This window comes from Trichosurus vulpecula, chromosome 8 (assembly GCF_011100635.1).
Source record: "Trichosurus vulpecula isolate mTriVul1 chromosome 8, mTriVul1.pri, whole genome shotgun sequence".
NCBI lineage: Eukaryota > Metazoa > Chordata > Mammalia > Diprotodontia > Phalangeridae > Trichosurus > Trichosurus vulpecula.
In genome coordinates this window covers 24,903,868-24,921,969 of record NC_050580.1, presented here as the reverse complement: position 1 = coordinate 24,921,969, position 18,102 = coordinate 24,903,868, and the positions used below count along the sequence as shown (strand labels likewise).

The following is an 18,102-nucleotide window of genomic DNA, read 5'->3' as shown; positions in this document are numbered from 1 at the left end:
CTGCCTGTTTCCTTACCTGCAAAATGGAGAAACAAACGGCACCTACCTCCCAGTGTTATTCTGAGGATAACATGAGGTATTCGCAAAGTACTCTGCAAATCGGTGTAAACTACTGCCCCCTATAAACAGATGGGAAAGACTGGAAAGCACAGGAAGACCTTGGGTGGCTTTGCCCAGGAAGTCCCAAGGTGATGAATATGCAGAGATGACCTGCACTGTGGAAATGGGGAGGTGCTGGGAAGGAGGTGCGGCTGATGGTGATGGGATTTGGTTCTGAGGGGATCTCCAGGAACCGGAAATCTCCAAAAAAGGGTCAGTCCAGGTGCACAGAGCTCGAACTCTTGTTCCTGACCATCACCCTTAACTGCCTGACAGTCAGCTCCTGCATCCCTGCCACAGGGAAGAAGACAACTCATAGAAGGGTGTCCGAGAATGATAACTGGGGAGAACCAGAGAACCTCCCCCCACCCCACCCCCCTCCAAAAACTCAGCAACCCTGGGAGACAGACCAGGGGTGACCATCAACAAAAAACTCACAGTACTGGCTTAGGGAGGCTCATTCAGGAGATTGTCCTGGGGTGTATTTGAATGGCATCTATGGGGATAGGCCATGTATCCTAGTGGAAAGATGGTCTGATTTGGATTCGGAGGATCTGATTTTGAAAACCTCCCCAGCTCTGTGACTTAAGGAGCTTCACCACTCTGCGCCTCAGCTTCCTCATCTGAAAACGAGGAGCTCTCACTAGATTTCAAAGGTCCCTTCCAGTTTGGCTCCTATTCTCCCCTAGGGAAGTAACACTTTTATTTGCATAAAAGGGAAGGTTGGGGGCAGCGGTGGGGCAGCCTTCAAAATTCAGTGACTTCTCAACGGGAATTCTCAACAGGAAAAAGAATTATCACTCAGGCACCAAAGCGAACAGATAGTAACATTTTTTATTAAATATGACAGTGGATCAAAAAGTACAAAATATCTCTTGCCTGCTATGTGATTGGGAAACTATTGGCACGTGATACAGTATCAAAAGCATTAATAAGTACAATTTGGAAAACATACAAAATCGAGTGTTTATAGTTGGCTCAGCTTTATTTCTGGTAGTGTTCAAACTAATGCAGAGGTTACTCAATAACCTCCTCCATGGGAAAGTCTCTAATATCACTGGGCCATTTTACTATATACAAATAACCACCTTACAGAGCATAGAGGTTACATAACTCAAATCACCAAAAGTATACAATATTTACAACAAAGGAAAAGTTTAAAAAAGTATAAACAGCCAAGAGATTATGCTGCCTTTTCTTCAAACATATTTCAACCATAGGGAGACAAGCAGAATATCAAATACATTTACAGCCAACACTGGAGTTAAGTGCTTAGATGATCGTTTCAATGGTGTGGGTCTCGCCAGAGTGAAATCATTCCCATTCCTCATTAAGATCAGGACAATTGGAAAATTGGACCAGATGGGACTTGGCTGACCACCACAAAATGTGACCGAATGGAACAATCGGTGAAGAGAAAAATGAACTGCTCTCTTTGAAGGCACACTACATAAAAGATTTTTGTGGGACCAACTCAAAACTTCCATGAGACACAGCAACATCGTAAGATACAGTACTTAAGAACTCATGCACCAGTTCAGTAAATTGTAAAGTCAATATTGGGCTTGAACAAAGCATTCTTTATGCTCTGATAAATGTGAACCGAGAGTCTCCAATAACTAACTAAATAAGACAGTCCTGCTGCAAATATTCCACTTTCTAATCATTTACTAGGAGGACACTGAATTCTGAAACAACTGGGCTCTATTTTTAAAACTGAGTTTGCTCAAGTAAAGAGTTGTTTTTGTGTTTTCCTTCCTTCCTTTCTTTTTTTTTTTGGTGGTGGTGGTGGGGGAGGCTGTTATTTAAATCTTATAACCTCCAAAATATCCAATGAATCATGAACTCAGTGCATTTGGAATTGCAACATTTCTTGGAAGCTGTTCTCAGTAAATAGATTTATGGTTCTGTAGCCCATTAGATTCCACAGTTTCCTTTACAAACCTACCAGTAACAATGGTTTGGTTGCACAACAAAAGACTTGCACAACTCCATTCAATAATAAGGCCCCTTGGACTCAAACAATACAAACAAAGCCCCATGTAAGACTTAAAAAAAAAAAGCCTTTCTCAACCAATGAGGAATTCAATGGTCTTTTGGGAGAAAGAATTCCAAGATTTTGGTTGAGATTTAAAAAAACAACAAATAATGTGTTGCTTCCGGAGGGAGTCCCACCATCTCTCATTAGTGGTCCTGAGGTTTTACCTAGCATTTGATCTCCCTCAGAGAGAAACAGTGAGCCTCCTCTTGCAACAAACGAATATAATGAATGCTGGCTTCTATTAACGTGATTTGAAAATGGCATGACCCAATTCCAACCTGATGGAACCAAAGTGAGATCAGTGCGTTGCGGAAAACAAATACCCCCAGGTCCACAACTTATAGGTGACCTCCACCCCCCAAAAGGAAGCCACCATTTGTTTTAAACAAGCTTGTTTACTGTGGAATGACCATGGGGTTGTTTTTCTTTCATATTCTCTGGTTCTGTCACGATTTATATCTAGTGCAACTTCCTTGTATGTCCCTGCTGGAAGGAAACCAGCTGGGATTATGATGTTCTCTCTCTCTCTCTCTCTCTCTCACACTCTCTTGTGCAACAGCACGATAATATGCACTCACACATGTATAACCTAAAGTCTATTAGTTTATTTAATATTCTCTCATATATATGTATATATGGGCATATATACATATATACACACACACCCACACACGTGTTTATCTGTTTTTTCCCCCACAGGAAGGTAAGTAATTAATTGAAGCAAATGGAACTTTGAACACTGGATGACTACATTCTTCTGTTTTTACCTTTGGATATTAAGTATGTTACATTAGATATTTGGCTTTATGTTGTGGTGACGTTTCAATACAAATAAATGCATTGCATGCATGGCTTTGTTCTAGAGCCTTACCAGTTCTGAAAATTCTGCAGGCGAGTTGCTTATTTAGAAGCTGAAAACTGGCATCAATTTTCATACAACAAAACATCTCAGAGGAAAAAAAAATCCCAAGACCTCAGGTAAATAGAGAACTAATGTCTATGGAAAGGGAGTGGTAGAGGGTTTTAACAAAATGATCGTCTATGGATATGGGAAGGGGGGCTCTCAGGGAAGGCCAAAAGGAAACCCAACATTTTTCTGGACTGACAAAACATTTTGAAAACAAAACACTCCGTGGTTATACCTCAATAGCCCATGTAACACAGAGGCAAAACAAATCATCCACATCTTTCCATGGCTTGACCAGCGTGAGCATTTATTTCAGACGACAGAAGCAAACATCAAGCAAAATCTGCTGCCAGATAGGCCACTGGTTAAAACGACCACCACGACAACACTGCCTTTGCAACCAAAGATGAGTTTCTTTTTTATATACGTAATTAAATACTCCAATTGTAATCCATAGCCATGATGACATGGTGGCAGTGGGTTCTTCTTTGTATCTGTAAGAGGCCAACTGGACCAGGCCAGTGATGACACTAAGGACAGCTCAGCTGGGGGAAGGAGTTTGATGTCTGGGCATTGTCTTCTGTTAAGTTAGTCCCCTCTGGCCTTCTCTCCCCTCCCCCTCACCCATCCTCTAGCCCTCCTCCCTCCAGCCTCTTAAAGGGTTTCGACCCAACATTAGTAGAGATCATCTTGGCTCCTGCTTTAATTTCTGGAATTCCTAAAATATCTGTACAGCCCACAAATATGTCCTCTGGATTTGGTTGTTATTCTGTAGCTTGTTGCCAATGAAGTTTGTGTTTTTATGATTCCTCTGGTATGTAGGACAGTTTCACAGCCTAGATAAGGTAAGTACAATGCTGAACATTTTCACAGAACCCAACACTTCAAAGCAAAGCCTTTGGTTGGGTACACAGTGGAGAAGCTCTTTCAGCCCTGCCATGTAGGAGGAACAAAATCCTTAAATCGCAGATTGGACAATGAACTTGGTTTGCACCACTGTGTGATCCACCGTCTGCCTCTTTCTCTCCATCCCTCTCTCTCCATTTGTTCCACTTGAATTGGTTGCTTCAATTTGTAAACAATAACTTTACTGCCCAAAGCTGCTCCAAATGATAAGATGTGGAAAAAAAATATACACACATCGACGACTGGGACAGCCTTTTAAAAAACAAAAACAAAACAGGGAACAGAAACAAAAGACCTGCCAACAAAATGATACTGTTTAATTAAAAAAAAAGGACAGAATAAACTGGGGAGCAAGGGGGAAATGGAACTACCTGTATATAAATTATGTGAACAAACAAATACAGGTACCTTTTAAGAAGCAAGTCTATACAGTCAATTGAACAGTGTTTACTTTTCCGGCTTAATAGTGTCAAAAGGAAAGATCGATTGCAGATTCACTATACATTGCATTGATTTAACCTTGAAAAGTCAAGCAATTGACCCAAAGATGGGCTTCCCTTGATGGTGTGGATTCACCACAGTCTTCCTTTTCCCCTCCTCTGAATTGCCACCTTTCTAGCTCAGGCCCAACAATCTGAGGGCAGGTGAGGGTCTCTTTTAGCAATTTTTGGACGTTGTTAAATCCCTTCACAAAACTCCTGTGCAAAGTGAAATGATTTGGAGGTTGGGGAGGTCATCAATATGGGAGGGGCGGGGCAGGGTCAAGACTGACCTAGCCCAAAGCACAGCCTTACTCCAATCAAAGAGACCTATTCATTCAATTCCCAGGGTGGATCCTGAGCTCTAGTTTAGAAGGAATACTGAGTTTTCCTTCTTCAAGATGTCATCATGGGGTAAGGAGTGAAGCGACGAGATTGACACTTGCATTTAGATGCTTTGGAAGGCTAAGTTTACAATTTTGTACTGGGGTGTACAGATGATAGCTGGGAAGATGGGAAGGCCGCCTGAGGGTTTATAGCAGCTAAAGGGTAGATGCTGTTGTGCAAAATCTCTCCATAGGAACTTCCTACAGGTGTGGCCGCAGCTAAATGTCTATAGAGCTGCTGAGAATTTGCTGGGGATGTGAAGATCCCACGTTGCATCACAAGCGAATGAAAAGCCAGGGGTTGCATTAGTGGAGAGAGCACAGTCTGGTTTTTCAAGTACTGCAAAGGGTGAGAATATCCAGCTGGGACACGGGAATTGAGACCCGAACACAGGGTTCCTGGATACAACCCCGTGAAGATAGGAGAAGAGAGGGGGAGCTTGTGGCTCTCCAACGTGCTGCTGGCATGCCCGCCATGACCTGGCTTAGCGCTTTCGCCGTCCTGCTCTGAGGCCTTGTCCTTTGCCGAGGCCTCTTTGGAGGAATCCAGGGGAGACACTGCACGGATTTTTTTCCCCGAAATCACGAGATCCAAATCCTCCAGGTTCCTCTTTAAAGGCCGCGCTGAGCCAATATTCTGGGGACTTGTTTTGCGGTGTATCATTGGATGAACCATTCCCTCCATCTTCCTTAAACTTTCTAGTCTCACATGGTGAGGCTTTCCAGACCTAGGAAGCGACTCAATGTACTTTTTGGGGGCCGACATGGTCATGGGCGACACTCGGCAGGCTTTGGGGTTACAGTCTCGATTTGTCTGGCTGCTCATAACCTGAAACTGTGAAATAGTTTTGCCTTCCTGATGCCCCACTGATGAATGAGCCAGGCCCAGGGCCTTTCCAGTCTGCTTATGGGTGCTCTTTGGAAGACTCAAATCTGTGGGTTGATCATCTGAAGAGGCTTCCAATGCTGTCTTTTTGTCTTGCAGATGCAAAGACGTGTGATAATTTACATTGAGTTTTTCTTGGTGTTTGTGTGAAAGGAAAGTAGAAATATTTTCCGATTCTCTATACATGTCTCGGGGGGGATATTTAGATGTCTGTTCATTACTAAGGTGGTGTTCTGTATGTCGGTAAAGGTTGTGTAAATGAGGAGATGAATAGAAATCTGCCAGAAAGCTGGGCACGTGGGAATGCTGGAGTGCCCTTTTCTCCATCAGTTTGTCTTTGCTCTCCTCCAGATCTGATTTCAGTCCATATGACTCGGTGAGTGGATTAAGGTGATGTTTGGAGAAACTGCAGCGGTGGGGATCTGGCTTACTTAATTTGTCATGCTTAAAGACTTCATTAATTACTTTTCTTTCTTCAGAAGTCTTGCTTTTGAAACTCTGCACATGCTGTATTACTGATGGCCGGCTGACCACCATGTGATCTGCATTGGGACCGTGATGCGCCTGGGACAAACCTGAACACAGTTCATCTCTGGCAGTCAGTTTCTTTTTGCTGATCAAAGGCGGAGGGGAGCCATAGGGATAGCTGCTGGATAAACTGGCCCCGCTCACCTGGGACAGAAGTTTTTTCTTTGCCAAGGGAGACATGATGCCTGGATTACCCCGGGAGTAAAGCAAGGGGGTATAGTTAAATGCAGGGTCGTCGTGGGGAACCGTCAACTCTTTCTCTTTGAACATGTCAAATGACTGGACCACAAGGACTTTGGGGTTTTGTTTCAATGCATCATGGATGTCATCGTGGCCAAGCTGGTCCACTTTCACAGTGCAGTTGGCGATGTAATCGGCCATCACGGGCAGCTTGTCATCTTCCATCTCGTTCTGGCTTGCCAAAGGTATCTGCATGGTGGGGAACCTACCAAATGGGGTTTCCTGAAGCTCATTTTCAGGACTCTCTGTAAAACTGCAGGTTTGAGGCTCTTGCTTCATGTCAATGAGGACATCTGGTGATGGGTGTAACTCTTTGCCAACTGATGGGATCTGGCCTGGCTCCTCCTCAGGGAGCACTGGAGGAAGGAAAGAAGATGGAGCCTCCTCCTCCTCGGCCTTGGCTTCCTCAGATTTCTCCTTGTTTGAGTCTCCTTTTTCTGGGTCTGCTGAGGATGCAAGCACCTCGGCTGGGATTCCTTCCATCTGTTTCTTCAATTCTACTGTGGCGAGGGGCGTGGTCAGATTTCTCGGATCTGGCATCTCCTTCTCCTTCTCCGATGAGACCTAATAAAATATTTCAATAGATAGTCAGAAGAAAGCAAAGAATGTTGACAGATCCCACTATGAAATACAATATTACACCCAGCAGCTTTCCTTAAAAACAGGCTTGTCAATCACCTCTGAGAGTTTTGAAAGGCTTTATTACTCCCCAATCACAGCTCTAAACAAAGAAATCTAAATTACAGAAACATTAAGGGAAATACACATATCGACTCTGGTTTCTTATGAGACACCTATCAAAATAGCAAAACCGTGTATACTGATGGTATACAATCATATCATCTCTTGATTCCAACATATAGTTTAATTCTGAGGTTGTCTTCCTGTCAAATCAGTCAATTATCCAAATGGGTTTTAAATTACATGTTGTAGTTTTATGATACCATTGAGAAAGATTAAAAAAAAATAGTTGCTCTCTTCCAGAAGGCAGGCAACCCCATTAAAAGAACCATACAACAACAAAGTGCATTCTCACCTCTTGCTGTTGCTCGAGATGGCCAGATTCACTCTAATTTCCGCAATTTGGCGAATTTAAAATTAGCGACTGCTTATGTGTTAATAATTTCTCCTTGGTGCCACACGATACACAAATAATGCTAAAATATTTAAAAACTATGCAGATGCCGTGGCAGCCTGCCTGCCAAGGAGAAAAGAAACTCCCAGTTTCCCTTTCAGCATTGTGGCAAGCTACATTTTTATTAAAGCTAAAAATGAAGTTGTCAACATTCAGGCGATGTGCGCCATTACAAATATAGCTTTTTCTCTTCCCTGAAATAAGTTATCGTCAATGAGACAGCCCCTCTTTGTGCTGCCCCATTGACAAAGCTTGTGGGCACAATCCACTCCATTCATTCCATTATGGAGCCAGATGAACTGCGACCTCCAAAGGTCATTATAACTTTCCATCTGTGACCCCGGCTGACTGACAAGGCCTTTCATAAGAGCTGTCATCTCATCCTGATGTGCCTTGGCAGAGGATGGTCACAAAACCATGCTTTGTGTTGGTCTTTGATGGTATCTGTCTCACCCTCCAACTTTGTTCTCCTCAGTTGTTAAGATAAGAAGCACCAAGAAAGTGATTATCTAAATGTTGCATGAAGGTATTCAGGGGAGCCTTGGTGGTGGGGGTAGCAGAGAGAGCATTTAATAAAGCATACCCACACCCATTTAAAAGATGTTTCTCCACAAGACCCCGCTGTGCTCGGGGATGCACAATTTGTTACAATCTTTGGTCATCCATCTCATCTTTTTTTAAGTCCAAATATCAACATGTCCTCTGTGAAGTCAAATCTAAGAAACTTATAGCTGGCAGCAACCATGGATGCACTAGTTGGGCAAGTCACTTAACTGTTTTGGGCCTCAGCTTCCTTTTCGGTAAAATGAATGGGAAAGTTAGATTAGATCATCTCTAAGGCTCCTCCCAGACCTAAATCCTATGATCTCTCATTTTACAGAGTTGGAAACTGAGGCCCAGTCACTTGCCCAAGGTAACAGGCTATGTAGCTAGTGAGAGCACCAAGCCCAGCACCACGTTCTTCCAAACCCTCTGATGATCACACCAGCCAGGCTTCCTTCCACAAAAACACTACTCTCTTGAGCTTACCTACTACATGAAAATGGCAGAAAAATGTGTGAGTCAAGGGGGAAAAAGGCAATTCACATTTAATATTTTGCCCTTTTATCTACTGAATCTACAAGGTGATTAGTGGTTGGGGAGCAGCAGAATCACATCATGATTTCTGGAGAAACTCAAGAATTCAGGCAAAAAGTTAAGACCTTTCCTGGTTAACTCAAGGGCATTTTTTCCCTAGCGTCCAATGTGGATATATGTAGCCCCTTAATTAGCATAAACCTGGCAGTTCGGGTCAATGAGAAGCAATCAATCTGAGAGGAAGACCTGCCACCCCCAATTTTTATAGGATAATCTGATTCGGTATTGGAAGTAATCAAAATCTTTAAAAAGCCAAATGAGGCTAAATAGGAATGGTGAAGTGACTTGTCCAAGGTCACATTGATAGGAAGCATCAAAGGTGAAACTTAAGTCTAACTTCAGGGTTAGCGTTCCTGAATGTTGTCACCTTCAGACACGGATTAGACCAGGTAGGTCTGGGCTTGCTTGTTATACTACGTCGGTGGGTTGGCTAAGGATGACGCCTACACCTGACAGGCCAGCAACATTTGGGAAGAAAAGCAGTGTCGGGTTGGGTATTGACACCCAACCATAAAAAAGAGACACTTAAAGGTCAGCTTTGGACCCAGTATCCATAGGGTGATCGGTTGCATGTGAGCAACAGCTGTGTATACATCAGACTTCTGTTAGCCCTCAGCAGAAGCAGACAACATTCCTCAGCGATCTGAGGCTCAAGAGACGAGCTTAGAAGCTTCCTTGATTGTGGCCTCATTACGTGGCCAATTCATAGGAGTGTGCGTGTGTTTATATTACTAGGGCTTAAAATGTTTATGAAATGAAATTTTTTTTCTCCTTCTGTTATCTATATAATCTATCTCTACAAGACTCAGCTGAGAAGTTTAATTTTCAGTTAGGGAGGGTTGCTTTTTTTAATTTTATTTTTAAAGAAGGTACTGTTTAATTAGAGTGTCTCTTCTGGGTTCATTATAGACCTGGTTTTTAGGGGTGCTTAATAAAAGCACCAAAATTCCCCCTGGGGTTGAATCCTAAAACATGTTGCTTTGAATGCGGCTCCTAAGTTGTTGTTGGTGTTGGTGTTTTAATAGGGAACAAGGTTTTAAAAAATCTGTTCATGTTATAACAGATTTCGAAACCAGTCTCTGTGTCTAGCTTCTGAGAGGGCTTCCATCAGAGCAGCTGTGGTCTACTGGTGGCTGATGCTACTTTTAAAATGGTCAGAAACTACCTATTAACAGAAAAGATAATAATGGTTTCTGAGGAGCCATTTCAAAAGTACCCAATAAATAATGCGTATTAAAAATGGTCTCATTGAAAATGGCTTTCCACACAACACATCTGGGCATCATGGCCAGATCAATTACATTGGGCAGGGATAACTCAAAGTTACTTAGGCGCTGAATGACCGAGCTATACCCGTGATGAAGACCTGACTCGTCTAGTTTTGAACCTCAGCTGATTTTTTAAATTCTTTTTGAATTCTCTGAATGCCTGGTGTGCTGCCGAGATTCTAATGTGGCTCGGGAAGGCCCTCTGCTAGCCCTCGGCAGAAGCCACACTGCCTCCAGACACCTGTTTTACTGGCCATCAGACCCCCGAAGGAGGGACTGCGATGGGTGCTGATGAAAGCCCATCCCAATCAGAGCACCCAAAAAGAAGACCCTGTAGAACTTTTCAGCCCTTGAATAAGCTACATGACATTTTGGCCAAACGTGTAAATTCTACCCTGAAGACCCAAAAGCAGGATATTTCTTATGGTAACTTTTCAACACAGGAATATGGTGGTTAACTAACCTCAGGTGCGTCCTGGGGCTTCGCAGCATTATCTTTTTCTTTTTTGTTCTTTGGGTTTTCACTTTTGACGCGTTTGGTTCCCGATAGTTTTGTTTTGCTTTCACTCTCCTGGGAACTGTTATCCTGTTTTCGAGGTTTGACTGGAGGCAGGGGCTTGTCTTCCTCTCCTTTAATAAATCTTTCATATGGCAGTATTAATCTAAGGATTAAAGAAAAAATAATTTATCAGCCCATACAGTTTCAGCCAAGAACATTGCACGGTGGCTCACTTTCTTCTCTTTTTAGTGTATGCGACCTGTCACCAAATCACAAAGAGTCAGAGATGGGAAGGTCCTTGGAGATCATCTACATTTTACAAATGAGAAAACTGAGGCAGAGAGGAGGCTTTCCCAAAGTCCTATAGTAAGAGCCGGGACTAGAACCCAGGTCTGTTTACTTCAAGTCAAGAGATTTTTCCATGAAAGATGACATTCCTCCATTGGCATAATTGTAGAAATTCCCTCTAAACTGGCATTAACCTGTCATAATCAGAATCAACACTTCATATCTTAAACAATCTTCTATACAAATAGAGCATCCTCTTGACTTAGCTTTATACAACTTGATGGTTACAAAGCACTTTATACCCATCTGTGACTCACAACAACCCTGGGATGTAGATAGCATCTCATCATTATTACCATTTTCCAGCTGAGTAAACTGAGGTTCAGATGGTTAAGTGACCTGATCAAGGGCATGTGGCAACTGAGTGGTGGAATCCTAACACCTGGCTTTGAACCTGGGTTCTAATGCCACTTTTCCACTCTACACAAAGATACCAGGGAAGACATATTTTACTAAAAGCATGACTAACAAATACGGCGCACCCAGGTTAGCATGAGGGCAGTAATATTTCCAGAAACTGAAGACTTGGCATGAGTAGGGGGGCGGTCAATGGCTCCTGCCATGTTGGCAGCAGTCCAAGGACAGTCCCAGAAAACAATAGGCATCTTATTGAGCATTTCCAAGGAGGAAAACTTTTTATGGGGGTCTCCAGCAGTCGGGAGGGAGTTTCCTGAGACTCCAGTTAGAATGAAATCATAAGGCAGCAAAGAGAAGAAGGGCACGAGACCACAAAAATCAGAGGACTAAAAAATTCAAGAATTTTAATTATGTAACTTTCTTTACCAAAATCCATAAAATTGCTTGAAAAAAAGAGAAACATCAAACAGCTTTCATTTTAATCTGTTTTCCCTTTGCGACGTAGCTCTTGATCTGAACGGGGAAAATAGCTGATGTAATTAAAAGGGATGGATTGCATTACAATCTCAGTTTCAACTTCAGTGATTAAAGTTTTTATAATGCATTTGGTGTGATTAATGACTCACTGTGGGATTAATACAAGACACAGCCTTAAAAATATGAACTTTAATACAACAAACATAATTTGTTTTAAATAAGACAAGTTGACTCAATGAAGAAAATGCTCTCTACTTATAAACAACATAAATCTGTTCAAAGATTGGGAATCCTAATTATCTTTAATCTAAGACTCCCAGGCAGAAAACCCTTTGCCTGGGATGTTCATTTGTTATCCTACAATTGGTTTCTAACCATGCAATTTGGATCTCTACCCCTTGAATGTACCAAGAGTCTTGGCTTTAAGAGTGCAGAAATGGAGCTGCCTGTGATCATAAAATTTCATTTTTTAATAAAATACTACATAAAATATGGCAAAATCAAATCCCAATTTATGCCATATTAGAGACGAAATTCATTAACTGAGCATGCTCTGACAAGGTATGTGCAAGGAGGCGTGAATAATACTTTCGAGCCCTAAATTTGGCAGTGGGCCAGCAACAAAGCTAAGGAGAGCCCATGGGGAATATTCATCTTCAGATCCCATTACAAACTGAGTTTAAACATGTTACAGCTGCTAAAACTGGAAAGTACTCCCTCTATGCAGACTTACTAAAATAATATATGGCTGCCAAATACCTGCTTCCCACTGTAATATTACAGCTAATGTTTATAAAATAAAAAGCATAACTAAGCAGAATAAGAGAGAAAAAAAACAATCTTGTTCGTACTTGAATTTATTCGACTTCATTTGTAAAGTCCCCCAACATTCCCCCAAACATCTAATAATCTCACCTGGGCCCTGCCCAAGGGCCCCCTCACTTCACAGCAGTGGAAAGTTGGGGTTCACGTGAGGACAATATTTACATCCTTTCCCTCCATGTGTTAAATATTTAAAACCGACTTTAATCAAAACACATTTTATTGCAATAATTGTTATCACAGAGATAGGATTGTTTGATTTTTGTTTGGTTGCCGTGGCAACTGGAGGTGTATTTGAAACTTACATGTTCCAATGGTAGCCATTATTCCCTTTCCCCACAATCTCCATGCCCAGTTGTCCTCATATTCAAATGAGATGATGATCCCATGGACAGAAGACGTTCTATGAGAACCCTTTGCAGGAGGGGGTTTGTGAAGGGAGGCAGCCAGGGGGCCTCAATCACCACTGAAATTCCTTCTCTGGAGCCCTGTGCAATATTCTCAGGCAAAAGCCTTGGTTCTGATACCACAAGCAAAAAGTGCACTGTGGATCATTAGACAGGTGCTAATTAGTAGCCAGCGCTTAAATTTCCTCTCATATTATAAGCTCATGAGTTCAAGCTGGAGGACATTTTCATTTTTTGGTCCTTTTTCCTCTTTCTTTCTTTCCACTCAACTCAGCAGCTGGGCTGGCCAAGAACAGTGAAAACACATTTCACTTTGCTGGTCAAAGGCTGAGAGCCAGAAGCAGGAAATCTGGAATTAAATGTTTCTTGTATCTGGAAAGAGGCATGACTAAGGTAAAACTGAATCCAAACATAAGCATTGCTTGTTCAAGGCTCGGAGGGCGTCCATGTGTTGTTCTGCTGTGTGTGTGTGTGTGTGTGTGTGCGCGCACGCGCGTGCACGCGCACACGCATTTGAAGGATAGGGTCATGGGCTGGGCTGTTAGTCTCCTGAATATAGTAGAAGGATAATTATAGTAAGGAAGAAAGGAAAGGCAGGAAGGCAGGAAGGCAGGAAGGAAGGAAGGAAAGGAAAGGAAGGAAAGGAAAGGAGGAAGGAAGAAAGAAAAAGGAAGAAGGAATGAAAGAAAGAGAAAAGAGAGGAAAAGAAGGAACAAAAGAAGTAAGAAAAGAAGAAAGGAAGGAAGAAAAGAAAGAGAGGGAGAAAGAAAGAACAGAAAAAGAATAAATAGAAATTAAGAAAGGGAGGAAAGAAGGAAGAAAAACAAAGAAGAGGAGAGGGATGTATATAAGGAGAAGTGGGGGGCAGCGAAAGTGAAGTGAGCAGGACTACAGACAGTGCAGCTCTCCCACCACAAACAATTACAGACAGCTTCAGATGGTGATTTCCGTTTGGTGCATTTTCACTGAATGTTTTTTCAGTTATCCTCTAAAGGTACAACACAATTACCCCACAGGATATGATCTTATCATTTGATTATTAGAAGTATTTACAGTCCCCGAGTACTAAAACTACTACAGGTTTTTGAGCATTTGAACATTCAACGAACATGCGGTACCATTAAAACAGGTTAGCCAATTGAAGGTCAATATTGCCCAACACAGGAAGAACGCGGTTTGGATTATACAAATATTTTAGCAGAATGCAACATGCCTGAAACCAGCAGATGATTATTTTCAAATATTTGTAGTACAACAAAGATTTAATCAGTTTCTAAACAGTGCAGATAAAAGCAAAAATGTCCCTCTCCCCCCTACCTCAACCCCCCCAAAATTCATTAATCTGGAGAAATCACTCAGATGAGCTTGCAAGCTTTTAGGCCACAGTTGGGTTTCAGGTGGGTGGAAGTAATGGGGGTGGGGGGTGGGCTGGGGGGAGCAACGTATTCATTAGAAAAACCAGAGAGCAATTTCTCCCCTCCCTGATCTTCATCAGGTCTGGGGACTGGAAGCAGTACAAATAAATGGATCTTTATTATTATCCAGATTTCAAATTCCAGATAAGCCAAATGCTTATTTATGACGCCATTAATGGATCTCAAATAGGTAAGCTATCATGTATTGAGAAATAACATCTTTCCATAGGCGAATGAGAGCAGCATGAGGTTTTTTTTTCCCTCTTTCCTCTTCCAGGAATAATACAAGAATAGCATTTTCCACCCCAAAGCAGAAACAGTAGGGGAGCCCTTTGCTATCACAAAGATTCTTATTAAATTCAGTCACTGTGAAAGGCAAGACTTTAATTTTTTTTTAAATAAAGACAACTTAAAATCAACTCAAGTTAGATGAACAAATCAGTGACGTTCTAACCCTGATTTACTGGGGTCTGGGCCAATAAATTATAATCATATAGAAATTGCTGGTTTGAAAAGATTCCTGCTTTACTGAATCTCAAGTGAAATAATGGAGCTCAGTGTAACCTGAGTTTTTAGATCTGCCTCATCTGATATTATGAAAAATTCAATGTATTTCTCTGCAGCACAAGTCAGAGGTCAGCAAATCTATTACAGTAATGTAAGTAATCTGGCTACCTGCCAACTCCCTTTATTTTTTTTTTAAACACCAAGGCAGATACTTTTATATTTACAAATTCTAAAATTCTCCGGGGATCTGTGTCTCTTTCTCAACAAAAACCAGAAACTTTACATTAGAGAAATGTATTTCACAGCATATCACACATGTCTCTGTCATTAGCATTTCATAAAAAAAGAAAAGCCTCTTCATCTTTATTAGTCAAGATTCCCTACTGCCCCCCACCCCCAACCCCCGCAGAATAATGTGCAGACTAACCACCAGTGTCTCCTGTCCTGATTAATGCCTGCATGGAATAACTGAACTCAGAGGCCAAAACATTTAGCAAACAGTGCTGAAGAAGAAATGGGAATTCATCTATTTATAGAGATTTGAAAAATGGGGTATAGGCGTGCATGGCCTGATTCGAAGTCAGGAGAAGAAACAGGCTGGGGAGATGCTCGGACCTCAAGCTCACCAATAAGGACTGAATGTTTCATGGGACTAGTTAGAACAGTGGGAAATACCAAATATTTCTGTAAGTGATGCCACCCCCAGAAGCAAAATGATTCTGAGGCAGAGGTGGGAGGAATATTTATTGACCTACTCAGGTTAAAAACTCTGGCCCTCTCTCCGTAGTTACTAAATTTTGTGCTCAACTAGTTCTCTTCTTTTTCAATGGCAACACAAAGAAAGTCATGCTATATATTGCTTCCACTGGGGCTCCAGACTTGATCTGACGTAAAATGCAGTCGTCACTTTTCTTTGCAGAGATGCTAGTGTCTCGGCATTCAAGGGTTTGGCCAGACATTTTCCCTCTGGGCCAGAAATAGAAAATATAACTTCACTGTGAAGTGTGAAAAACAATCTCTCACCAAATATTCAGCCAAAGTAAGGTATATTTTTCCTCTTCCAGTTAAAAAATTACCAACAAAACAAACTATTTAGTCTTCCAAGGATTAGAGAAAGATTCCAATGCCATCCACACTTGTTCAACTCACAGGGCACCATCTTGATTACAAACATGGCACTTTGCAGACACACACAAGAGTGCTCTGTAGATGCAGAGAGATATGTCCAAAAGAGACTGTTTCTACACTGGGTGCCGAGCTGTGAAGACAATAGCAAATGTGCTTCTTTGCTTCAGCTGTTGTAGACGCCAAACCCCACTCTGCAAAGATGCGCTCCAGATAACGATCTCAGCTCTGCAATGTTCTCGGTAGAGCATCTCTCAAATACTGGGCTTGATATGTAGAATGAACCAGCGGGAAGAAAGACAGTCAGCTCGTTCAGGAACAAGAGACAACTGTGAGTCGGTGAGCACTCACCACCACAAGCCGGAACCACAAGCTGCCAGAGGTTGTCTGTCTGCGTGGTTCAGTAATATGACAGGGAGAAACTGAGAAGCCAGCCTTTGTGGATGACCTGAGGTTGGGGATGGACCCCTCATTTTATCTCCCTGGATCTCAGTTTCTTCACATGTAAACTGAAGGGGTCAGACTTGATAGACCTGTGAGACCCCTCCCAGCTCTAAATTGACAATCCTATGATTCTTCCTCACAGATTATGAAAAAGATATTATGGATGAAGATCTTATATTTACACACACACACACACACACACACACGTTTGTGATCAAACGGCAGCTCAACTTCCTCCCTGCTTTCAACTAGATCATAAGTTCCTTGAGGTCAGCGATAATCTCGTTTTTTATCTTTCTATACCCAGTGCCCAGTAGAGGGCCTGGCACATAACAGACAATCGAATAAAGTTTGCTTTGTCTCACTGCGCCTATAAGTATTTGAGGCGTGATATTAATAGTGAAATTAGACATTGGTATATCACTTTAGTTTTCAAAGCAGGTTCACAAATAGTAGCTTTACAGTGAACAGAAATGATCAAGGCTTTGATAGCTTAAGATTGCACTTGATCTACAAGAGTCTCCTGGATAAAGCACATGGAGTCAGGCAACTTGGGATCATGTATCAACTTAGCTATTTCCTGTACGACCTTCCTGGGCAGATCCGTTGAACTCACTGGAACTTTGTTTCCTCCAGTATAAAGTAAGGAGGTTGGGTCCCGGGTCCCAGGTCCCCTGTGTCTATGAAACCAATTGATCAATATCCTCCATGGGAGAATGGAACCTTCTCTCAGCACTGATGTTACTCATAATGAGAGGACTGACGGATTGGCTGGTGGTGGTACAGGGTTTGAAGTCAGAGGGCCACTGCTACTCAGTACCTGAGAGACCCTGGGCAAGTCACTTTCATCTGTGGGCCTTAGTTTCTCCATTTGTAAAATGAGGGGGCAAAGTAGATTAGGTGCCTTCCAGTTCCTATAATAATCCTTATTTATTACTCCCTTATTATCCTCATGTCCATATGATGCCTAGCAATTCTCCAAAACATTTATCCTTTCAGCTAAAGTCCTGAATAACTTATGTAAAAAACAAAATGTTCTGAGGGTTTGAATGAAAGAGCTAAGGATATGTTTTAATGGTAAACAATTACATTCTTCTGTCATCTGATACTTTCTTTCTTTCTTTTTTTTTTTTGGAAACATGCTTTCTGAATTTTCAATAGTTCCTTTGTTAAAGCATCTGTTACTCACATAATTGAAAAGATGTTTGTGCAGTGGCATGCTTGAGAGTACAGTTATTTAATCTTAATGATAAAGCCCCGAGGACAGAAAATCATAAGTAGAAACCTCTTGTTATTTATCAAAAAGAAAGGAACTAAGACACCTAATCTATTCTCGAATTTAAATGCATGCTTGATAAGAAATATCAATAAAACATGGCACCTGGAAAGTTTTCTTAAGTCCTGGAGTTGGCTTCAAGAGAGGGAAGACAAAAGTTAGGAGGAAAACACAAACGATACGACAATGTCCTCGACCCGAAGAGAGCTGGACAAAGTTTGAGGATCAGACAAAGAAGGAAAGAGGCTTTCAAAGTATGACACAAACACTTTCTGGATTAGTTTGGGTCTAAGGGTGCTTTCTCACCCACCAGTGTAAAGGAAAACCTTTTGTTAATTACAACTTGTGTTAAAGGCAAATCTAAAAAAAAAAAATCCTGAAATCAAGATTTTTATTGGCTGTTATTTATTTTA

General features: G+C 41.8%; 1 protein-coding gene across 4 annotated transcripts in view; it reads right to left on the bottom strand.

Annotated features, from left to right (window-relative positions):
* Positions 1 to 915: 915 nt before the first annotated feature.
* The window catches only part of ARID5B (AT-rich interaction domain 5B), a 205,859-nt gene continuing 188,672 nt past the window's right edge, over positions 916 to 18,102 (bottom strand). For 3 of the 4 annotated variants that reach the window (XM_036735071.1, XM_036735069.1, XM_036735072.1), the window contains 2 exons: positions 10,476 to 10,674; positions 3,682 to 7,036 (listed from right to left, as the gene is read on the bottom strand). In XM_036735071.1, coding sequence (XP_036590966.1) covers positions 4,904 to 7,036; positions 10,476 to 10,674 — 2,332 coding nt within the window. In that variant the 3' untranslated portion in view covers positions 3,682 to 4,903. Of the gene's footprint in view, positions 7,037 to 10,475; positions 10,675 to 18,102 lie in introns of all 4 variants that reach the window. The other variant, XM_036735070.1, reaches the window with a different exon arrangement.